This window comes from Mytilus trossulus, chromosome 3, assembly GCF_036588685.1.
Source record: "Mytilus trossulus isolate FHL-02 chromosome 3, PNRI_Mtr1.1.1.hap1, whole genome shotgun sequence".
NCBI lineage: Eukaryota > Metazoa > Mollusca > Bivalvia > Mytilida > Mytilidae > Mytilus > Mytilus trossulus.
In genome coordinates, this window is record NC_086375.1 from 25,030,159 (window position 1) to 25,054,505 (window position 24,347).

The following is a 24,347-nucleotide window of genomic DNA, read 5'->3' on the forward strand; positions in this document are numbered from 1 at the left end:
TTTAAGTCTCGAGTGATAAGCTCATGTATCTATATTACAAAATATATGGATTCCGAGTACTTTTACATGAAAAAAGTGCAAAAATATGTACTTCCGGTTTTCTCAAGGTCACTTCCGGTTGTCATTTTTCAAGGTCATATGTCACCTAACTTTTTGTTAAAGGTCAGATGGCTTTTTAATGACTCAAGTTGAAGTTGTATTCAAATAACCTTATAATTGATCATTTCAGGGGCATTAACTCCTATAAGATGTCATTAGATGGTATCAGACCAAATGTAAAATATCTTCATTACTATGACTTTTGACCTTGACCTCATTTTCTAAGTCAGGACCTAGGGATCTCAAAACATTTCAGGGTTATACGGTAAATGGTTTATAAGTTAATAAATTTATTTCGTAAAGGTAGATAACTCCTATAAAATTTCATCGAATCGCTTCAAACCAAATTAGCCAAAAATTCCAGACGATCTAACGAACAATTCCTAAAAAGAATTTTGTCGTTATCTTTTTTTGTTACGAAGGCGATGCACACAGATGATAAACAGTGAAGAGGGAGATAACTCTTACAAAGAAAATGGTTCCGCTTATCAGGGTGAAATGTAAAAGCGTATAAACTATACAATACAATATGAGAAATATATAAGCGACATCTTTCGAAACAAACATTTATCGTAAGAACAAAATTTGGCGGGAAAAAAAAAATAATAATCAGAACAAATACAAAAGGTCTTTCCACAGAAAAGTTTTTTATGGAAAGACCTAATTACCCATATGATTACTTCTTATAACTGTTGTTGTTGTCAAAAGTAAAATCACAAAAATAATAGACTCCGAGGAAAATTCAAATTGGAAAGTCCTTAAACAAATAGCAAAATATAAAACACATCAAACGAATGGAAAACAACTGTCAAATATACAAATTGTATTTCTAAAATCTAGCTTATGAATTGGAATGAACTTTCTTAAAAAAAAACTAGTGAAATAGTTTATGTGGTTATGATATTTAGGAGGAAGCCTTGAGGTCAGGACCCCATACTTACGTTAAATCTCAAATGAATAAATTATAGTTAATCTAATGACTACTTTTTAAGGATTCATAGGAAACATGATAAAAAAAAAGTATGTGTTGCTTAGAATTTAGAATATATACGTTATTGTATGGTTTTACTATTGAATTAGTAATTTTACAGAGTTGTGCTCCGTTTGCCTTCCAACTGAAAAAAGTAAAATGACAAAAAACTTCAATGGAAATTCAAATTATTAAGTCCCACATCGAAAGGCAAAATCAAAACTAAAACACATCAAATGACACTTATATATCATCCTGATGTCATTACAAATAAGAAGATGTAGGATTAGGGTCAATAAGATGCAACTATCCGTTCAAGTCACAATATGCAAAAAGGAAACAGTTATTGGTCAAAGTACAACCTTCAACACGGAACTTTGACTCACATCGAACATCAAGCTAAGGAGGACCTAAAAATGACAAGTGTAAAACACTGAACTTCTAACATAAAAACCATTCTAATTATAAAACGATAAACACTTATGAGTCACCAGCGATCAGTGACCTGAAACAGTGGTGTAGCATTAACACATTACTAGGATGAAAAGTACTTACTAAATCTACTATAAATGACAATAATTAATAGAAAATTAAAAAGTTGAAACATCGATATCTAAGTAGATATAGGAAGATGTGGTGTGAGTGCCAATGAGACAACTCTCCATCCAAATAACAATGTAAAAATTAAACCATTATAGGTTAAAGTACGGCCTTATTGTTTCTTGTTTATTCTTTAACAACTGTTTTGTATCTAGAGCTTTGCGGACGTCCATCTTTAGTTTTACTGTCGTAAATTTAGTAAACCGGGCGACGCATTGCGGAGAGACTTTCGCAAAAAGCTGTTATTTTTGTTTAAACCTAATCTAGGTGACGTCACAGGTACGCCTTCGACGTTCAAACGTAAACACCAGGCGTTTTCTGGTTTCGGAATGTCATTAAATTTGATGATAATCAAACTTAAAGGTGCAGCATGTGAGTTGTTTTGCTTATTATTGCAGAAATAACATTTCAAAATTTACTGCAATTTAAAATGTCGGCTTCCTTAGTTATAGACAGGGATATAGAGTATGTTACGCTTACTGTCATCCAATCAGAATCATTGATATGAAATAATTGCATTAAAATTTCTAATATACTTACAGTCCATCCTCCTTCCTCACATTGCACAGATACATATCTGTGATCGTCAGGGTAAATTGTTTGTAATCCAGGAACTGTGATATCTTTACATTCTTTTGGCAGTGGCCCATGGCCATTGTCTTAATATAACAATACAATATACTATGCTTTATTTTAAAAACACTACGTCACATTCAAATGTAAAACAAGAGGTAAACACAAACATACAATGACATAAAATCATAAAATGAAGAAAAAAAGAAAAAACATTCTTGAAAAATTAAGATTATTTCTATAACTTTGTGTAATATTTTCATCAGAATTTTAATTACCCTTGACCTATTTATGCAAATGGATTTACTTTTTCAAAAAATGCACTTTTTTTCCAATCAGAACTTTAAAAATTTTGGTTATATTTTCTAAGCGATTGAATACTTTGAATTTTATAATTCTTCTATTCAACAAAGTATTATTTTACATATAGATCAAGCTTCAGTTTTGGAAGCACGCGTCCTCGTTATCATACAATATTCTCCGTTTTTACGCAAGTTTAATTTTCTACTTACGTTTTAAATCACTAACAATATTCAGTATTTTGTCAAGTTTTTCTTTGATCGAATCAATTTCTGAATAATAAGATACATGTATCAAACATAAATAAACTAACTGAATCGAAATATAATTACCATTTACCCGTATGTTCAATATTTGAAGATGCAGAATAGTCTGCAAGCATTTGCTATGCGACAATGATTACCTTAACAGTACTATAACAGAAACAAATTAATTTGGTGTGTTATTTTGAGTAAAAGATAATAAATCAAAAGAACTAAAAAAATTAAAAGAACAAATATGCTATATGGAATTCGAATTTCATTTAAGCATTTGAATTTAAATGTGTGCACAACTCTTAGTCTTAATAAGTTGATGTATTTAATACCTGCAGTGACCTTCTGTGTCTCTTTTTCCATCTTCTCGTAGCTCTTTTGACCTTCGCTATACAAACACATACCTAACATAAACAAAAAAACAAAGTTATAATAGTTAAAACTTATGTGATAAGACATGTGGTATGATTGATAATTAGACAATCATTCACCAAAGTTCAAGTGAAGTGGATTCAAGAAATTATAGACCCTCAACAATAAGAAAAAACGATTTCGTTTGATCGGCTACAACAGGTCACGGCATGAAAAATCTAAAAAAAATCAATATAAAAAATATAACAACACAGTTTACTAAAAACAAATACAACAAATATGGACTAACGACAACCACTGAACTATAGGCTCTTGACTTAGAATAGGCACATAAATAATATGGCGGGCTCAAAACATTTAAACATTTTGATAAAAAAAAGAAATAAACAAACCGTTCAGCATATTCTTTATACCAGTGGCAAGTCTTGCTGTATTTTTGGAGTCCTCAGATATGTTTTCAATTGTACCTGTCGAAAAAAAATTATGACATGAGCATCTGTGTTGAAATACCGATGTTTTTAAAAATATACTTTAAATTTCAACATATGAGGATCAAACAAAATCAGAAGAATTTTAACGAGCTTTAATAGTAAGTAATTATTTGAGAGTGTCAGGTTTTTTGTTCAAAATATAAAACTTATTGATTTGGTTCATAGCACAGAAAGGCTAAATGATGACAAGAGAGATCTTTCGTATACTGTGGTCTTGATTCATTTATTTTCGTAGGTACCAATTTTTGTGGATAAATACAAATTTGTATGTTCGCGGATACTTAATTTCACGGCTTTGGCGAGGTTCGCATACAAGTCTATAGAAAATTTGTCACTTGTTGAACGTTTATTTTCGTGGTTAAACTGTACCCACAAAATCTATGAAAATCGGTGTAAAACGATTAATAATGAATCCACAGTATTATATGGGAATCAAATAAGATGTAAATGTCAAATGTCTGAGGGAGTGTGAATTAGACAGTAACTCCAACGAAAAAATTCTAGATGGTTGAAAACAGGCTTCAATAATATGAAAACCAGTACGTAAACATAATTAATTATCTCCACAAAAGAGGCGTGGTTTGAGAAACAGCTGAACCTATAAGCAAATTGTATAAAAACGTATTAAAGATCTTTCTATAATATTTTTACAATCATGAAACTGACCCCACGTTTTTTATTTACGGAGGTAGTCAAAGATAATGTGAGATATCTTTTTAAATCAATAGTGAGGTGGATATGGATATGTTTTGATTTATTTAATCATTCATAAGACACAGAATTGAAGTACTTGTATTCGACGTTATTTAGAATCTATGACAAACGGAGTGCTGAACTTAAGATTAATACGTATCCTGCAGAAACTTGATGTTTTCCTCTAAATTGATCTAGATGGACAACGTCATTTAAAATATATAGCCAACGTTATGATCTCAACTTCCGAATTTTCAACTTTCTATTTCTCAGCATCGTGAAGAATTTACATATCTCATGTAACACGTTACATTTAAGCATGTTCAAACTATACACACTTCATGAGTGTGCTACCTACACAAAGTCGTTAAAGACATGTGTTCACAATCATACCAGTTGTCTGATCAGTCATTTTAAAACTTAGAATGGAAACGGGGAATGTGTCAAAGGGACAAAACCTCGACTAAAGCTAAAGGCCATAATTTGCAACAACGGGTATTCAACACAGTGAGATAGTCCCACCCGGAGTATAATAGTTCAGAAAAAAACCAGACGTTACAAATAACTCCTCAACATATGTATAAATCGACCAAATTAAAAGAAAGAGTGAGATAGTCCCACCCGGAGTATAATAGTTCAGAAAAAAAACCAGACGTTACAAATAACTCCTCAACATATGTATAAATCGACCAAATTAAAAGAAAGACTAGCAAAGGTCAAAGGCGCAACAATACGGCAGGATTAAACATGTTTTGTGTGAACTCAGCTGTTTCGCCTTACCTATTCAATGGAGAATAATTAAACACATGGCAATACGCTGAATTAACCCGTTTTTTTTCTACATTGGTTAGAGGTATAGGGGGAGGGTTGAGAATTCACAAACATGTTTAACCCCGCCGCATTTTTGCGCCTGTCCCAAGTCATGAGCCTCTGGCCTTTGTTAGTCTTGTATTATTTTTATATTAGTTTCTTGTGTACAATTTGGAAATTATTATCACTGAACTAGTATATATTTGTTTAGGGGCCAACTGAAGGACGCCTCCGGGTGCGGGAATTTCTCGCTTCATTGAAGACCTGTTGGTGACCTTCTGCTGTTGTTTTTTATTTGGTCGGGTTGTTGTCTCTTTGACATATTCCCCATTTCCATTCTCAATTTTACTGTTTGTGATACGTTTAATTTGTGTTGGCGTTAATGCATGTTAAAATGGGTTGATTTATCTTTTTCTGATATATTTATAAGGTTTGAACATTGGTAAACAATTTTTGCCTCAATTAGCGTTATGTTCTTCTACCTATGGTCAACGTCTATGCCATGTATTGTCCATGGTATGAATATGGTTTGCATTTGGTTTGAAATAGTGTACCCATGACGATCTCCATTCTTTGTAAATAAATGATAAGTTACTAAGGCTGTAGTATTCAGTTTTGATGAGGATTTGAGTAGGAATAAGACTTTAAAAATGAGGAAATGAATAATTACAACACAGAATTCACAAAGCATAAAAATGATAAGACTTTAATTCAATTTTACAGACGTTTTGCCCAAACTAAATAACATTAATTAGTAATTAATAATACGATGCAATAAAAAGAAGTGAACAAACCGTTAAGCATGTTCTTAATTTCAGTGGCAAGTTTGACTGCTTTGTTGGAGTCTTCAGTAAGGTTTTCCATTGTACCTGTGGGGAAAATAAATCGCGATTTTAACATTTGTAGCGCACAATGCTGGATTTTTTTCAAATCCTTGTTTAAAGATCCTTTAAAAAAACCACCATCCATACTTATTCCGTTCAGTTGCTTATCAAAACTTGAATAATAAAAAACACATACAAGAAAGTCAGTTTCAATATCTTTGTAATAACTAAGTTCTAGTTAACAAGAAAAAATTAAAACACAATGGTATCCTTTCTAGTAAACACACATTTTTATGCTAGCAATTTTGCGTTTTTCTTGTAACCTGATATTGCAGTATTTAGAGTTTTGTAAAAGGTTTACAATTTGATTTATTTCTTGATTTTTGATAGCAAACTTTTAAAACAACTTCTTCCTAGTACTGTGCTGCAACAATTGAAACTGAATTTTAAAATTGGAGATAATGCGGAAATATCTTATTAAATTTATAGTGCGTTAAGTAAAGCAAGCTTTATCATTGCTTTTTTAGCATTCATGTACACAGAACATTGCCACGAAAGCCTGAGATTAGTCCTTAAAATCAAACCTTGTAATACTACAAGAAAACATGAGTAGATCTTGCATTATTTTAAATTTTTAATACACAATTTAACCAATGAATGTATATGTACAAACCGTTCAGCATATTCTTAATTTCAGTGGCAAGCTTGACTGTTTTTCTGGAATTTTCAGTTATGTTTCCCATTGTACCTGTCAAAAGCGAATTCGATGATTTGAACATTTGCAATTAGATTCACTACTGTAACAGGCGAAGCAGCCTGTATAATATTTTTAAAATATAAAATAATTAATTAATTAAATAATTAGATAAGAAATACTAAAATTGCATTAATTTGAAATAGTAATATGTTAGTTATCCATAAATACCACTTTTATAAATTTTCAAGCATTATAAAGAAAGTTACAGCATTTTGAAATTCGGGAATTGGAGGTATAAATTATTTGTATTGGGCTACCTTAAATGACAATATCCTCTATATAGGATTTCATACAGAATATCTCACTTGGCTCCTTAGGGTAGGAGAACTAAAAACCTGCATACATTTCAATAGATATATTTTTAGTAAATCGGTCAAAGATTAATCCTCTAAGGTCTAATAAAAAACTAATAAAAAAAAATTAGACAAATATAAAACAATAGTAAATATTTTTTTGAATTTCTTCAAGAATCCAAAAAACTTAACATAACATCCTATCAAAATATGTTGAACAGTGTGATTCCAATTAAAGATGTTAATTCAGGTTCTTGATTATTTAAAGAAAATATTCATATCCCTTTATAGTGTGTCTCATTCAGCCCCAGACATTCAATTCCCGTTTTTATCTAAAAAAAAATTATTCGAAGGGTTCCAATTCCCCGGTTGCTTTGGAAAAAAGTCAAACGAATGGATAACAACTGTAATATTCTTGACTAAGTATGCATTTTCTTGATATCGCATTAGAAAGTACAAAATTAATAGTTCTTTGAAATTCGAACTTTTTAGAACATAAAAAAGGGCAATTAGAAATGATGAAATGCCTAAATAAAAGAAAGTTGTATATATCTAAAAATACACGTACCTGTGGCAGTTATGCTCCCTTGGATGCGCATTCTTACTTCATTTTCACATAGAATCATATTGATTGCGGAGGCATAAATTAATAATACAAATAAATGTACATTCATTATGAATACTTGGAACAAAATACATGAAGTTTAACGTTGATTCAATTTATACCCAGACTTATTTATGAACAAGGCGCCTAGGTTAGAAAGTTAATTTTTGTTTTTGAGATAATTGACTATTACGACTTTATAATCTGTAAACTTATATATTCCTATCAGTATGTTATAATGAAATTGAAACAAGCATTGATAAAAGGCTATTCATTTACCGTGTACTCATTCCAGAATGATCGCTCCTCAAAACGGTCGCTGAATGGAGTCATCTTATTCTTTAAATGGTTCAGTCTGTTAAGTTACATATGATTTAATTGCATTTTCATTAATCAGAAATGAAATTAGCTGAATGTTTTTTTGTTTTACTTTGCAATCTTTATCTGGCCTTAAAGGGAGCTTCACTTTCATCATTGACGTCTGATTCGTGTGTATTTTTATTTGACATGGCCCATTTCTTTCGTTCCATACACAGAAATGCAAGAAGTGAGATGCTCATAACGACTAGTTTTACAATCTCCGTGTCAGTATCTATCTTCTCGTACCTTTCTTTCCGTATAATGTAAACAATTTAACGAGAAATTAAACAATTTCGAGGCAAGGTTCACTTAATTCGTCATTTTGACATGCATTTTTGCTTATTTCTTCGATTGTAGAAAATATTGCATATCACAATAGAAAATAGTTGTATATGTATATATATTCTTCGATATCATTAAAAATTAAGAAAATAAGGAGAAACCTAGCTTTCTTCTGTCTATTAATGTTCCGTCATTGTGCCGGATGTTAGATACCATCGAGTCCGAACAAATTTTGCCAGTGTGGTTTAGACAAAGTGATTTATTTATCTCGGCATGGTGTTCCTTGTTAAGGGTCCAGGTTGATAAAACAGAAAACAATGGGTTTATATACAGTAAACCGAGTGGGATTAGATTTTAGATTGTTAGATAGTTTTTTTCAAATCGAAATTAGTTTATCGAACTACATTGAGTATTAAATGATGTATGGCTTAAATTGTGTTTCTATCTTGAAATTCATTTAACTTCTTAATATCAAACAGTACAGCATCTACGACAGCATATACACATGTCGACAACTTTTTCTTTTCATTGATGCTTGATTTCAATGAATTTTAACACGTAGAACTGATAAAATAGAACGGGATAAAAATTTAGGCACATCTAAAAAAAGAATCGGAGCTATGCATGAGTGAGAAGCATGCCTTATTTTCTAATGATTCAAAGATGTATTGTTATAGGATTTGGATTTTTTCGATACCTTAAACAATGGCACCATTATCCAATCACTGAACACTTGTACTGAAATAATGCTCGAGATCAACCATTTCGATACTCCGACATACTGAATGTTCACGATAACGAAAGAGTTTTTAGCCATTGCGTTGTCAGTTTGTTTTAGATTTATGAGTTTGACTGTCCCTTTGGTATCTTTCGTCACTCTTGCATAAACAAAGTTTTAAAACATTTGCCTCTGTGAGTAGAAGCCCTACTATTTGGTCATGTTATGTAGTATTCATACATTACCGTCCTTCTCAATAACGGACAGACAAGAATCTTAAAAAGTTCCTTAGGTTCATTCTCGGATATATATAGCACCACAGAGTTCAGTGGCGGCATGCATCGTATATATACCCAATGAACTTGGAGATAAGGGATACTGCCGAAACTAGAAGGATTGCTTGATATCTACTAAAATTTCCTCAATATTTTAATACTGACGACTTCACACCCGAATATATGACAGACGTATTGATGTCACCTTTCTAGTTGTCACATTCCCATTTCTAAGCAGCATTATGCTCTCTGTTCCATCGTATGGCTACTGTATATATAATTTAATAAGTTGTGCGCGTGCATGTTCATACTTGTCAGACTCTCATAAACAGAAAATGTGCTCCTTACTTAAAAACTGCTCTAATTGAGGTGTGAGCGATTACCATAATGAATTTGTTGGCTTTGTCTCAACTCACGAACAGAAGGTTTTCGCATTTTTATATCTTCAAAAAATAGGCGTAAAATATGGACATTCAATCTCATAAGTTGATAAAAAAAAGCCATGGCTAAAAAATTAAAAAGCCAACAGAAAAACAATAGTACACCAGCCAGAGCATAGAAAACAAAAAACTGAGCAACTGGGTCTGGCCTCAATTGGTCCATTAGGGTAAACAGATTCTGCTCCACATGTGATACGAAAACAGTTGTTACCGATTGTGACATTTTGATGGCGTGTGAATATGCATGGCGATTATGCCAGAATTGCTTCTCCTGTAGATGCACTGGTCTCACTCATTTTAGATTTCAGTAACTTAGATTTTGTCTGTTATATTGATGTTCATCTTCTAAATCAATTTTTAAAATAAATTCGCCCTGGAAAAGCCAGAACGCTGAATGGATCTAAAGCGTTATGCTAAGTATAACAGTCAGGTATCTTGTAGCTACCATAGATTTTTGACACTTGTAAAACATATCTATCGACAGTTAGGCAGATAATTTAGATATGACAAATCTGTTTTTACCGTTTTTAATTGTTCTAGATAGACAGGATAGGTGTTTAAGATTGTGATCAAACACTGATCAGAATTATGTTTGATTCTAATGCAATTTGGATGTAACATTTTTTTTTCATTGGCTAAAAGTTGCCGTCAAATCAACAGTTGACTAGGCGTAACTAAGGAGGGACTTGCCATTTTGAATTGATTGAATACAAAAATGTTCGATTACTACTATATACTCAAAAAATTAAAAAAACACCTCCCTCGAATTCGCCGTTTTAATGTAATTTTATCCGAATTTGAAGCGTACAGGTAACGTAATAACCTCCAGTTTAAATTTTTTCATTTGTATAACGTCACGTTTAGCCATGAAGTCTTTGTGCCAAAATCATTCATGAAGTTTTGCGGATTTTTTTCTAGTTGTCAAATTGAGACATTTTTTCAAGTTTTATCGTATTTTTTCTTTTTGTTATGCATTAGAATCGGAATAAAGGTACAGTAGTTGAAGAGTTGCCACCGTGTATTGCTACGCGTTGCCAGTAAAACTACATTTGCGTCCGTCACATCTACAGTTGCAACTCTCCAACTATAGTACTGTTATTCCTTAAATGTTTCGTTGAAATCCCTCTCGGTTTAAAACAAAGTGCATCCATATTAATATCACACTAACATTTTCTCGTTCGAATATACTTGTAATGATTTTTCCTGGCCGACCAATCTATCATCATTAAATATATGTTGGTAAAGCGCAGAACCTTGAACCGATTGACCCATGCAATGGAATGAAAGAAAAAGTTTTGAATTCTTATTTTTGACACTTTGATTTTGTCTGAGAAATATGATCGATTCATTAGATTTATTTATCTCGGACTACCTTTTACAACTGCGAGTACCCATAGATCGGTACTATGTGTTGGTTGACTCAATGTTAGATGCTTTCGTGTTTTTAACCTACTTCCTGAATCAAACTGAGTTAAGGAGGTAGACCTCGGTTGAGGAAATAACTTTTAAAATCATCAGTACGTTTGTGTCAACCATTTTCATTAATATATTCTAAGCTTCAAGGTTACATAGATTATTTCAAATCAGTTTCAGGTAAATGCTTAAAATACATTGATGAAACTTTACTTTTACAAACGTATAACTGACTTAAAGAGTTGTCTCCCTGAACCAAGGTCTACCCCCTTAAGTAGTTTATTTGATATTCAACCATTTGCTAGGCTGAACGCTCATATACAAGTTTTTCGTTTCTTATATTTTACATAGATTTTACCGTTGGTTTTCTTTTTTGAATGCTTTCACACTTGTTTTTTTAAGGCCTTTTATATCTTGATGTTCGATGTGAGCCAAGGCTCTATGTAGGGTCCTGTACTTTGATCTATAATGGTTATTTTTAAAATTGGGACTTGGATGGAGATTGATCTCATTGGCACTTATACCACATCTTCTTATACCTATTTATATCCCAGTCATTGGAGTCTGGTGGATAATTGTCTCTCATGCAACATCTCCCTGTTTTTATATTAACTACCGTACGTAGGAAAGTATACAAATACTTGTAACACAACAATCAATGTATCTTTATTTTTGTTCCTTCAGAATGTTTAGAAATGTACTTCCGAGTTATCATTTTTTTTTAAAGATATCAACCCATTTCAATACGATAGGTGCCGTTCAAACTAAAGTCGCTCATTTTTTTGTATGACGGAATATGAATCATATAACTGAAAGTTGAGTTTAAGAGTAATACTGGCTTCATTGTATTCTTCATACGAAGATACAGTAGAAAGCTTGTAAATAAGAAAAAGAAAAAGAAAACAACAACAAGTAAAGTACCAAAGTAAGTATCCAATGTGAATAGGAAACAACAAGACTGAAACAATAAGATTTTTTCCTTTCCCAACTTACTGACAGGGGAAGCGGTCATTTTGGAAAGGATATTGCAAGCAAACATAAGCTGAAAAAAATCGGTAACACAAAGTGTATGATTCAAAAAAGCTCTTCGGATGTACTATATAAAATTATGTTCCTTGCGTCGTAATTTCTATCCTGTTCCCTTGAGATCACCCCCAATTTTTGGTGGCGTTCGTGTTGCTTGGTCTTTGTTTTTTTTATGTTGTATGTTGTCTACAATATTTTTTGTCCGAATTTTTCTTTTTTTAGTCATGGCATTGTCAGTTTATTGTCGATTTATGAGTTTGACTGTATCTTTCGCTCCTCTTTTATAAAATTAAAGTTTCATCAATATAATCATTTCACACGTATTCAATTAAATTATATAAAGAAAAAATGAACACTAAGAATATATATCATTTGCTTGCATTTATTGATAGTAATACTCGCAATTACAACCTCCGAATCTTCATGGTGGATTTTTTCAGAGAGATTTTTTTAAGCAATTTATAAATAATACCCTGAGAAGTATTATTTCTATGGGTGTAATGTCCATTTAGAATGGCGGCATTATTTGAATTCCAACAGTTATTGAACCACCATCCACCTTTGAAGTAGACATGATCAGCACAGTTGTAACCATATTTGTCGTTATCTTGATCATATGTTGAGAACTTCATCCCATTAAATTGGCTCATTCCGTCACCTGTAAAAGAAAAGAAAGAATGAAACTTCACGGCCTTTTTAAGTATCATCCCCAACAACGATCGAGCACTTTCTTCCAAATAAGTTCTTCATAATCTATACAAATCTACGAAGAAGTAAGTATAATATCAACTTGTGTAATGTTATCATAAGAATACTCTTTGTCTATATATAAGACGGTGTTATGTCAACGAATGCAGGATCATCATGAGTAAGAAAATAAAGTGAACACAGACGGAATTGAATGATACGAGATTTCAATATATGCAATATTAACCACGACATGTTATTTTACAGCTAGATATATACAGTCCATATATTTCGTCGTTTTGCTCAGTCTTGAATTATATATGTTTTGTTCTGGGTTTTGGAAAACGTTGTTTGTTCTTTTGGTCATTATTTTTGATAGTCATTATGTTTTTGTTTTATGGATTAGAAAATTCCATTGCTATATTTCGCCTCTCAGTTGTTTATCAATGAACACGGCCTTAATGGCTTTCTTTCTTTATTCGAGGCAACTTCAGATTGAAGTATTCATGTAATCTTATAATTAAAAGGACCGACCTCAGTTCTCCGTTTGTTTAAAGGTTGACAGAACAAAGCTTTCTATTTTATTTTAATAACTTTTTTAAGCTATTCTGGATTTTCTACCAAACTTTGACAGAAGCTTGTTAATGATCACAAGATAGTATCCAGAAGTTAATTTTGTAAAAAAAAATCCATAAATGAACTTAGTTTTCTGCAAGGAAACATGACATTCACTCTGTTGTAAAAGTTTTTAAAATTTTAATAACTTTCTTAAACTATCCTGGATTTGTTCCAAACTAGGACAAAAGCTTGTTTATGACCAAAAGTTAGTATATAGAAGTAAATTTTGTTAAAATTTTGCACCTGTTTATCCGTATTTTACTTATAAATGATTAACATAACATACAGTCTGCAGTTTAAGTTTTTAAAACATAAAAGATTCATGAAGTATCCTTGATTTTTACCAAACTTGGACAGAAGCTTCTTACAATCAAAAGATAGTATTGAGAGGAATATTTTTATTAATTGTCTTTCTCATATACGTTTAACCTGCAGTTGACATCAAAAGTAGGCGAGACACTGGGTTCCGCGGAACTCTTTCGCATTTTTATTTGATGCAATGATCATAAACCTAACGAACAAATATAGCTTTTAAGCTTAAAACTCTAAGTGTGTATGCACATGACTATCTGTATGACAAAATCTTATAAAAATTAAAAAAAAATAGAGGCTCTAAAGAGCATGAGTCGTTCACCTTGGTCTATGTGCATATTAAATAATGTACAAAGACGGATTCATGACAAAATTGTGTTTTGGTGTTGGTGATGTGTTTGTACTTTACTGAAAAATCTTGCTAAAAAAAATTTTGTTAGAAATTGACTATAAGGGGCAATAACTCCTTTAGTGGTCAATTGACCACTTTGGTTATGTTAACTTATGTGTAGATCTGATTTTAATTTACCTCTGTCTATAATAATATTAAAGATAAAAACCAAAAGCTGCAAAATGTTCTTAAATTACCAATTCAGGGGCAGCAACCCAACAACAAGTTGTCCGATTGGTCTAAAAATATTCAGGGCAGATAGATCTTAACCTAATGTACAATTTATCCGCATCAGATATTCTCTAAATGCTTTGGTTTTAGAGATATGAGCCAAAACTTGCACATTACCTTGTATACTATTTTTAGCCATGTCGGCCATCTTAGTTCACGGGCGGGGTCATCGGACACATTTTTCAAATTAGATACCCTAATGATGATGGTGGACAAGTTTGGTTCGATTTTTTTAAATAGTTTTAGAGGAGAAGATTTTTGTAGAGGATAACAAACATTTACAAAAAATTATCAAGAATTGACTATGTTGACAATAACTCCTTACGGGGTTAACTGATCATTTTGGTTATGTTGACTTATTTGTAGATCTTACTTTGCTGAACATCATTTCTGATTACAATTTACCTCAATCTATATATAATGATATTCAAGATAATAACAAAAAATGGCAAAATTTCCTTAAAATTACCAATTTAAAGGCAGCAACCCTACAACGTGTTCTCCGATTCATCTGAAAATTTTAGGGCAGATAAATATTGACCTGATAAACTTATTTACCCTTATGTCAAATTTGCTCGAAATGATTTGGTTTCAGAGATATTAGCCAAAATCTCCATTTTTACCCCTATGTTCCATTTTTAGCCATTGTGGCCATCTTGGTTGGTTGGCCGGGTAACCACAAACTTTTTTGAAACTAGATACCCCGATGATGATTGTGGTCAAGTTTGGTTTAATTTATTTTGGCCCAGTAGTGTCAGAGGAGAAGATTTTTGCAAAAGTTAACGACGACGGACGACGGACACCAAGTGATGAGAAAAGCTCACTTGGCCCTTTGTGTCAGGTGAGCTAAAATATGTTGATGGTTCTTGTCCATTAAGTAGGAATTACAAAATAGCAGATTCTTCTGGTGAATTATCATCCATAAACAGTAATGTAAATGTGAATATTTTACTTGTTTGGCTTAATAAATATTTTGAAATGAGCGTCACTGATGAGTCTTATGTAGACGAAACGCACGTCAATCCTGGTACCCTCTGATAACTATTTCAAATGCCAATATATGCAATGTTTTCTTGCAAAAGAAGACAGAGCACTCCATCTTTAACACCACAAAATAAGTTCTAATATTTACCGGCGTTTCCTGAGTATTTGCCGATTGTGAGTTGATATTTTGTAGATGCGTCGCCTACTGAAAAGCTTCTATAAACTGCAAAATGCTTGTTTCCATCCCAGTCCTCCACATCTATCCTAAGTTCATGATTTTTTTCAGATGTTAGTTTTGCTATATTCTTATTGCCTGAAATTTATGTATGTATATTAATGACTACAACAAAACACTACATGTTAACTAAAGGTATGTTTTATCCACAAAGTAATGTAATGGAAAAAAGATGATTGGTATACAGAATGTATACATATAGTCTTTTAGCCATAGTTTACATTTACTGGGAAACCATTATATTACGAACAAATATTATAAACCTACTTTGGAATGTATATACAATTTTATCTGTCTTACCTAACCAGAACTTTCCACGTTTGTCTCCAAATCCATTTTCATAATCCTTCCAATTTCTGTTGAATTCAACACTACCATCATACCGCTTTTGAATAACCTAACATGTGCAACAAAAGAAAAGCGTCATTACCCATATGAACAAATCCGATCATTTTTTTCTGTTGTCAACATTTCTTAAATTGTAGATATTATAATTAATTTTTAATGTTACTTATACAGTTGAGTATAATTTCCAACTTAAAGCATTTTTTTTATATACATCTGCACTTAATTTACCACGTATAAAAACTCCTCATTTCTAGTATGTATTTAGACAACAACACAAAATACAGAACAAGTAATTGTAATATAAAAAATATATAGACTTGGACTGAGGAAACTACTCTCAAAGTATATCAGGAGCTCTGATACCAACACAGACAAGCATTCAATAATCGATAGAAATACTAGTTTATATTGATAGGGGTTAATAAAGGAACCAAAAGAGCAAACACATATATGTAGATCAATGTGCTTGCTGTCGAGATATTAGCCATACAAAGTTTGGTTTGAAAATATTCTATCATGACTTTTCATAGCTTTATCATTGTCAAGTTTAAGTTCTCAAGAACTATTTAAAACAAATTATAATCTTATAAGACTTCAACAGATGGCTGATTGTTATACATGTAAAAGACTTATAAAAAACCCAGAAGATTCCGCAAATCTGACAGAAATTCCAAAATATGACAAACAAACATCATTAATTAAGAGAAAAAAGCCTGATGATAGCTGTCAGTTTCTTTGAATAATTCTGAATTGGTGGTCAAATCATACATTCAAATTCTTCCCATGACTGGTTTGTTAATTTGAAAATCACTGCTTGACTTATTTTTTTTGTCATCACTAATACTATCAATTATTGAACAGAACTCCTTTCCGAATGAATGAATAATCCTTATAATAATAAACGTAACGTTTTTTTTTATTAAGGGTGTATAAAGTAATTTAACTTCATTGTTTAGTACACATACAATTCTGTATCACACAGTTAAACATTTCCGCTTTTCAAATCGATCGCTAATTTATGGTATAATTTCCTTTTTCATTACTCGTACAACGCAATTCTTATGATAATTAAAAAACATATTAATATAATAACATAAAACATTCTGATTCTCACAACAAGGAACGTAAGTAAACAATTACAAAATAATACAGCCACCACTACCACTACTGAGTACTACATTTTAGTTTATACTTACAGTCCAACCTCCTATCTCATCTGGATTGCCTATATAAAACATAGAAAATTTCTGAAATGGTCTTCTCTTTAACAGTTAACTTACCTATTATGTCTGTTGAGTTCACACATCGTTGTAAATATAATGGACTTTGATGCGACTGTCATAAGTGAGAGGTTTAGCGCTAAAAAACCACGTTCAATCCCTTTCAGTTTTGAATTTTCCTCGGAGTTCAGTTTTTTTTGTGATTTTAACAAATAGCTTGAAGGTATTATTAGGAGATTTCAAAATATTGTAGCTTTCTAGACGATATTATTGAAATTGGCGTTTTATTTTTATATAAATAATTCAAATAATTGTAATAAAAATCTCATAAATTTAGTTTTGTTTCTGTTGCCATTTCAATATACTTAGCTTCATTTGGTGTCTATGTAATTTTGTGAACTGTGAACAAATTCTATTTATAAAAAAATATTCTGTTTTTTAAACAAAGAGTAGCTAAAGTTACCGAATATATTGGCAAACTGTGTGAACGCTTTACTCACATTGAATGTTACTGACTAAGTTCTGTATTTTGTCAAGTTTTTCTTTGATCACCTCCATGTCTACAAATCAAATGAATACTTCCTGAGTAAAAAAAGAACAACATACAACCCCTTACAATGTTTGATATTTACAAAAAAATATAAACACTTGTAATTAAAAAAAATAAAAAGTTTTTTTTTAATTATTTTATTCGAAATTAGTTACGATGAATAATGTGTGTACACTTGTGTTTTTATATCATTATGTGAAGTGATGTATTTTTGCTGTGGTTAAGGTGTTAACATCATTTCTACAAAGTCAAATGAAGATTTAGATGTTTAATCTAAGATTTGACCTGCAAAATCCTAACAAGATTCCTTTGCACATCTAGTCATGTGATAGTAACCTACTTAGTATCTGGAAAACACACTTTGACACAAGACTAAACCAAGTTCAAGTACATAAAATGAAATACAGAGCAACCTTTTTGGTTGATATTGTCTGACTCTTTAAGATGTCAAACTCGCACAAAATGACTGTATGTAACATTGTACTGGTATTTGGTAAATAATAACTTGACACAGACTTAAAATTAAACCAAATGCATCAGCTATCAGTTGTTGGTATAATGACCTACATACTAAGTCTCAAATATGCATCTGTTCCTTCGAACTTACTTTAAACATTTTAAAACTTTAAATGTTTTAATAATCCTTAAACTATGAATCCAGAGGGTATTTCATATATGACATACATGTAGTTTTATATAATATATATGAAATAGAATTAACACAAAATAAACACTTATGAAATGTTTAAAATCTAGCACTTTCATCTGTCACGTGATTTATCAAAATAAACATATATTGCAGCATATGCACTACTGACATCGTTTTTTAAAATATATAAAGTACCTGTAGAGATATTCTGAACCTTTTTATGAATCTTCTCGTAACTGTTTTGATATTTGCTATACGTACACATTCCTGTAAAACAAAGCATCAATTTTTAAAAAGGTGCAAACATTATCCAATATCTTCTCAATTTTATGTAGTACATAGAACACAAATTTAGGGGGTGAACACATATTCATTTTTATGAAACAATTCTTAGTAATAATGCAAAATACAAACCGTTCAGCATATTCTTAATCTCGGTGGCAAGTTTAACTGTTTTGCTGGTGTCCTTTGCAAAGTTTTTCATTGTACCTGAATAAAAAAAAATAGTCATATCAACAAAATGTGCAGGGTAATATTTAAGTCTATAATTTAAACATTACGTTTCATTAGTTGTTTGATAGATATAAAAAGATGTGGAAGAGTGCCAATGAAACAACTCACCATTCAAATCACTATTTGTAAAAGTAAACTTTTATAGATCTAAGTACGCTCTTCACCACGGAGCAATGACTTACAACGAACAGAAGCTATAAAGGCCCCGAAATGACCAGTGTAATACAATTCCAACGGGAAAATCAACGGTCTAATCTATATAAAAAACGAGAAACGAGAAACACTTATGAACCACACCAACAAACGACAGCCACGGAACATCTGGTTCTTGATTTATGACAAGTGCAACCAATGCAGTGTGTTTACAGATTTTTATAGGAACCAATCTTCACCATAAACCGAAACGATAGTGTTATGTGTTTTTTTTACTGGAAAGTTTATTTTATAAATAAGATAAAAAAAAATGATATACAATCTATGGTCAAGTAATATGAAATTTTTGGCTTTTACATTTTTCTAAATCTTAAAACTTTAATGCTAGGGCCAATGATAAATTAACATTAATTTTCAAATGACTTCAAAAGAAAGACACTACCAAGCAAAATAATCTATACATACCAGTGGCAGTAAGACTTCCCAAGATTTTCATCTTTGCTTCTGTGTCACACCAAATAACTTTGGTTACAAACGTACAGATAAACAATAAATAAACATAAGTATTCATCGTGGAGTTTTTGCAGAAAATGCATGAAATGCCAAATGTGCCATACAGCGTATAGAATATAAAGAGAAAAAAAGCGTGATTTGATTTTGGTATTATTTTCATTTTAATGTGTTTTTACTATAATTAAGGCGTATATATATAATTGTTATTGCGATTGGTAAAACATTTAGAAATAAATAAACTGACGATATCGAACTTGCAATTGCAATATGAACATAGATATTAAAATGTTATTCAATAAAAGAAATCAAAATATGTAAGAACATTTAGCAGTAGACAACATAAAAAAGTGGAATCTAGATATAACCTTAGTATATATAGAAATAAAGATCATTTGATAACATTTAAAGAGACTTAGTAATCACAAAGCTGCATTTTATACTCGTCCGTAAACCAGATTGTGCATATGTCAATGTAGATTTGGTAATGTTTTTAAGTAAACAAATGTGCATGTAAAATTTAACAAGGAAGGGTGAATGCATACAAGGGATGTCAGAAACCTATAAAAAATTACCTGAAAAGTAAATAACAAAAAAAAAACGATCTTCAAGGAAAACAAAAACGGAAAATTCCTTACCAAATGACAAAAAACAAAGCTCAAATATTTCAAACAAATGGAAAAACGACTTTGTACAGGTATTTCCCTATATAGAAAAAGATGAATGAAACCTGATTTTTAAGTAAAAGTTAAACCGCTTACTTATATAACAGTCGTATCACTTCCCATTACTCTGGACGACTAATCTGCTAAGAGTCAAAAGGAAAACGGAGGATGTCTTATTGTTTATGATTTGAAACTGACAAAACTTTATTTGTAATTGTAGAAACAAAATGGTTTATCACCAAGCATAAACATTAGTCTATGTTTGTTAATTTGAATACCCGTAAATTAATTTGAAAAATCATGAAAAATAAAATTTTACTTGTAATTCGTAAGAAGTTACGTTTGAAAATATTTTTTTTTGGAAAACCTAAAAAAAACCTTCATTTGTAAACAATCAAATTATACCTTACGTTTTTTAAAATAGTCATTAGGATTAAGAGAGGCATTCTTTTGAGTTATATGTGACAAATTGCCTTATTTTGTTTAGCGATTTAACTTATATGACTGTTAGTACGATTGCTTTAAATAAAATTTAAATTTGAAAGGGACTTGATTAGATGTAATGTTGTAAAAAAAATGGTCCTAATTTCACAAAACAGAATTTTGTTATTAATACATAGTGAGCGAACGAACGAATTGACGAACAAATGAGAAAAAATACATTTGATTTCTACGGCCTTACAATCTTTAAGATACAAGTTTTATGTTTTATTATATAAAATTTAAAAAAAAAAATCTATAATTAAAACATGACAATTTCACATCCAATTCGAAGAATTTTGAACTTGAAATTTTCAGATGATTTCCTTGTAATGAAAAATAAAAAGAGACGATTATTTGATGAGGTATTTTGACAAAACAGAAATTACATGATATTGTTATCATATGAAATATAACAGCTGTCTATATCATGTTTCAGAAATATTGATCACACTTTTGTAAATTTCTATCAAATATTTAATCTTTATAAAATATATTTCAGGTAAGACTTTTTTTTTAGTTTTTATTCCTGTAAATCAGTGTTGATTTCTGTAAGTCAATGTGAAAAAATATGATATAAAAATTCTTTTATTCTTTGTATGCATTTTCAACCTTAGTTCATAGCTTCCATTTTTCTCTATGACATTCGTTTTGGTATATGTCGCCTTTCATTCTACGAAATACATATAATTATTTTGTTTTGGTGGCTATACCATCTCTTTTTCTATTTTATTATTCTGCATGTCAATATAATACAATATACGTAACAATTTGTATCAAGTCAAGAATATGACATTTGTCATCAAATAGTTCGTGTTTATGTATGTTGGCTTTTGGTTTTGATGCAATTCAGTCTTCTTGTTGTTCTTTTGTTTTCCTCTTATAGATGATGTGTTTTGATGACTTTTGAACACCGACATACTATGGTTGCCTTTATTTCTGTCAAAATACAGATAACTTAAAGGGCGATTTGAAATGGTAATGTTTACTTTTTCATTATATCGATAACGATCAATTAAAAAAGCCCAGAGAATTCAGTGCAAATTACTGCAACTGTCTGCAGAACTGAAAAGTTATTCCGTTACAACTTACGAAATACGTCACCATACATTATGGTGAAAGGAATAGTTCTGATTTAGTAACGAGGTTCCACTCAAATTATAAATGCCCTATTTCAAACGAGGATACATCTTTATAAATTCGTCCATAGAGCTCGAGAGGGGGGGGGGGTCTTCATCAAACACACTCAATATTTTAAATGAAAACCTCTCATAATTATTGGAGTTGTAGTTCAACTAACAAATCAAGTATCAGACTTATTTAAAAATTTCTCTGTATTAGTATCATAATCAAACTGATAGAGATTTAAGCAAATATAGGCCACTGTATAACCTTTAATCACAAGCAAACCCCAAACTGTGTAACCAGATCTCGACATGAAAAAATGAGAATCAATTCATAAGAAAATACACGAACGTTTCGATTTACTACAAAACAGTCAACGAAAACAAACATGAAAGACGGCAACCAACCGCCACTGAACTCCAGACATGGGAAAATGTGGTTTGGATTAAACATGTATGTGAGCCCCGACCCTCTACTATCCTAGCCTGGTACAGTGGTGTAACAGCATATCATAAGAACAAACTGAAAAATTCAGTAAGAAAAGGGGTTCATGATCAGATCAACATGATGCACGAAGTACAACTAACATAACGACAAATAGCAACAAGTACCGATCTAGGTATACATGCAGTTTAGTTTTTCCAAGTTGATTAAATTTATTGTTAGTATTGACCTATCGTGAATAAGTTTGATTTCATAACTTTTTCTAAAAACTCTAAATCTGAAGGGGAGTAAATCAACACATACAACATTGGTTAATGAAATTCATGTACGGTCATGCAAGTTAAATATATGGAACTATGCATATAAAAGATGACTTAAAATCTATTCCCCTCAGTATTTTTAATAAACACATACCAATTATTGTTTTACGTATTTTTTGCCATCGACTATTCCGATTGATAATCAAAATGTAATGTTTCGTGTTTGTTGAAAGATGACTTTTTCGCAAAGAAGTAAGATCTGCAATATTCTTTGATATACTAGGTAATTCAACATTCGGAGCGGATGACTATTGTGTCATAAAATAAGAATTCGCGATAATTTGCCTGAGATAACCCGGAGTTTTTGATGGGGTTCCTAGTGCTAAGTCTCTAGTTCTGTGTACCATTGTTTGTATGATAGTCTTTTATTCTTTTAGCCATGATGTCTACATTTTATTTTCGACTTATGAGTTTGAATCCCTATGATATCTCTCGCCTATCTTTGGCATCATGCTTATTACATAAAACCTTTAATACAAATTGTATATATTATTTTCGCTATTTTAGTGCAAATGTTGCCTTAAATCCTAGGGATTTTTATTTGTTTTTGTTTTTCTTAGTGTCTTACTTCTCCATAGCTTTTATTCAGTGTTTTTCTCTCGTTAACAACTTTCCTTTTTACGATTTTAAGAAGCTTCTCTAATTTTTATGATAAGCTTCATTTATGGTTATTGTGATTAAATAGTATAAATAATTTATTAAAGGACAATGTAGAATAGCAAAAAGTGCAACCTTGGACGTCTCCTTGCGACAATAGTTGGCCGAGTCTTTGATATGCAGATCTTGACAAATTACAACTAAAAAAAATCCAAATTCTAACTATGTATTATCAAAATAACTATAACAATAACAATTTTTGGCTTTAAGGTGATACATAACACTACAGGGAGATAACTCTGTTAAATCAACTAAATGTTTTAATCACGTTCTATAGTTAAGGAAATATTAAGCTTTTTAATGATCAAATTAGTGTTTGTCAAACATCTATATATCCACTGAAGTAATTATGTATATTTCATTTGTGTATGTTGCGTAAAATGAGGTTCGGGTTGATCCAATCTCCCTAATGTTCCTGTTGGTCGATGAAATCTTGAACTGCTTTCCTCTCATCGGTCGCCAAAAGTTGTGTTTATGTTTCGTTTTCCCGAATATGTTGTTAATTTCCGGAACATAACTTCACTGTGCTAATCCTCGTCATAAGGGGAAGTGCTTCAGATAATAAGTGACTATGTTCTGCTTTACTGATGGTATTTTTTCATGCAGGTTTCCCTTTTTTTGTTTTCCATCCAATCTCCATTTCCATATTTGTTGTATTTTTGTGGTACATGGTTTACTGGTCCTGCAATATTTTAACATAATTTTTCATGTTCTTGGGCTGCTGTTTTTTTATATTCCGTTATGAAGATCTTAAGTCAAGCACTATGAAGATAGCTTTCAGATCAATTAAAACCAGCAATTTGATATTGTCATTGTCACTACTGTTTTGTTCCAATCTGTTTTAAATTCTTATCCATTATAGCTTATTTCTAAGGCCTTGTTAAATGTCATTGGTGTTATATAAAAAATGAACGTTGAAGTTACATGAAAATAGCACCACGAACAGATCTGAATATCGATATTTAAGCAAATTTTTAGAGATGATGTCCATACGGACATGTGTTGCCAGTTCATATGCCTAACATAATAAATCTTGTATTCAGTAGTTCGAGCTTTCTTTTCTTACGTCTTTCCATGAGCTCTTAAAAACTTCTCATCACA

The 24,347-nt window shown here is 31.2% G+C and overlaps 2 protein-coding genes across 2 annotated transcripts in view; both read right to left on the bottom strand.

Annotated features, from left to right (window-relative positions):
- Window positions 1-12,518: 12,518 nt before the first annotated feature.
- The window catches only part of LOC134710903 (fibrinogen-like protein 1), a 132,348-nt gene continuing 120,519 nt past the window's right edge, over window positions 12,519-24,347 (bottom strand). The window contains exons 6-8 of the mRNA XM_063571316.1: window positions 15,913-16,009; window positions 15,526-15,690; window positions 12,519-12,812 (exon numbers count right to left, since the gene is read on the bottom strand). Of these exons, the coding sequence (XP_063427386.1) occupies window positions 12,559-12,812; window positions 15,526-15,690; window positions 15,913-16,009 (516 nt within the window). The 3' untranslated portion in view covers window positions 12,519-12,558. The remainder of the gene's footprint in view (window positions 12,813-15,525; window positions 15,691-15,912; window positions 16,010-24,347) is intronic.
- On the bottom strand, window positions 17,142-19,616 carry LOC134709374 (uncharacterized). Its single transcript, XM_063569543.1, has 5 exons — window positions 19,511-19,616; window positions 18,794-18,868; window positions 18,575-18,646; window positions 17,681-17,740; window positions 17,142-17,185 (listed from the first exon to the last, which is right to left on the bottom strand). The coding sequence occupies exons 1-5, from the start codon at window positions 19,614-19,616 to the stop codon at window positions 17,142-17,144; spliced, it is 357 nt and encodes a 118-aa protein (XP_063425613.1).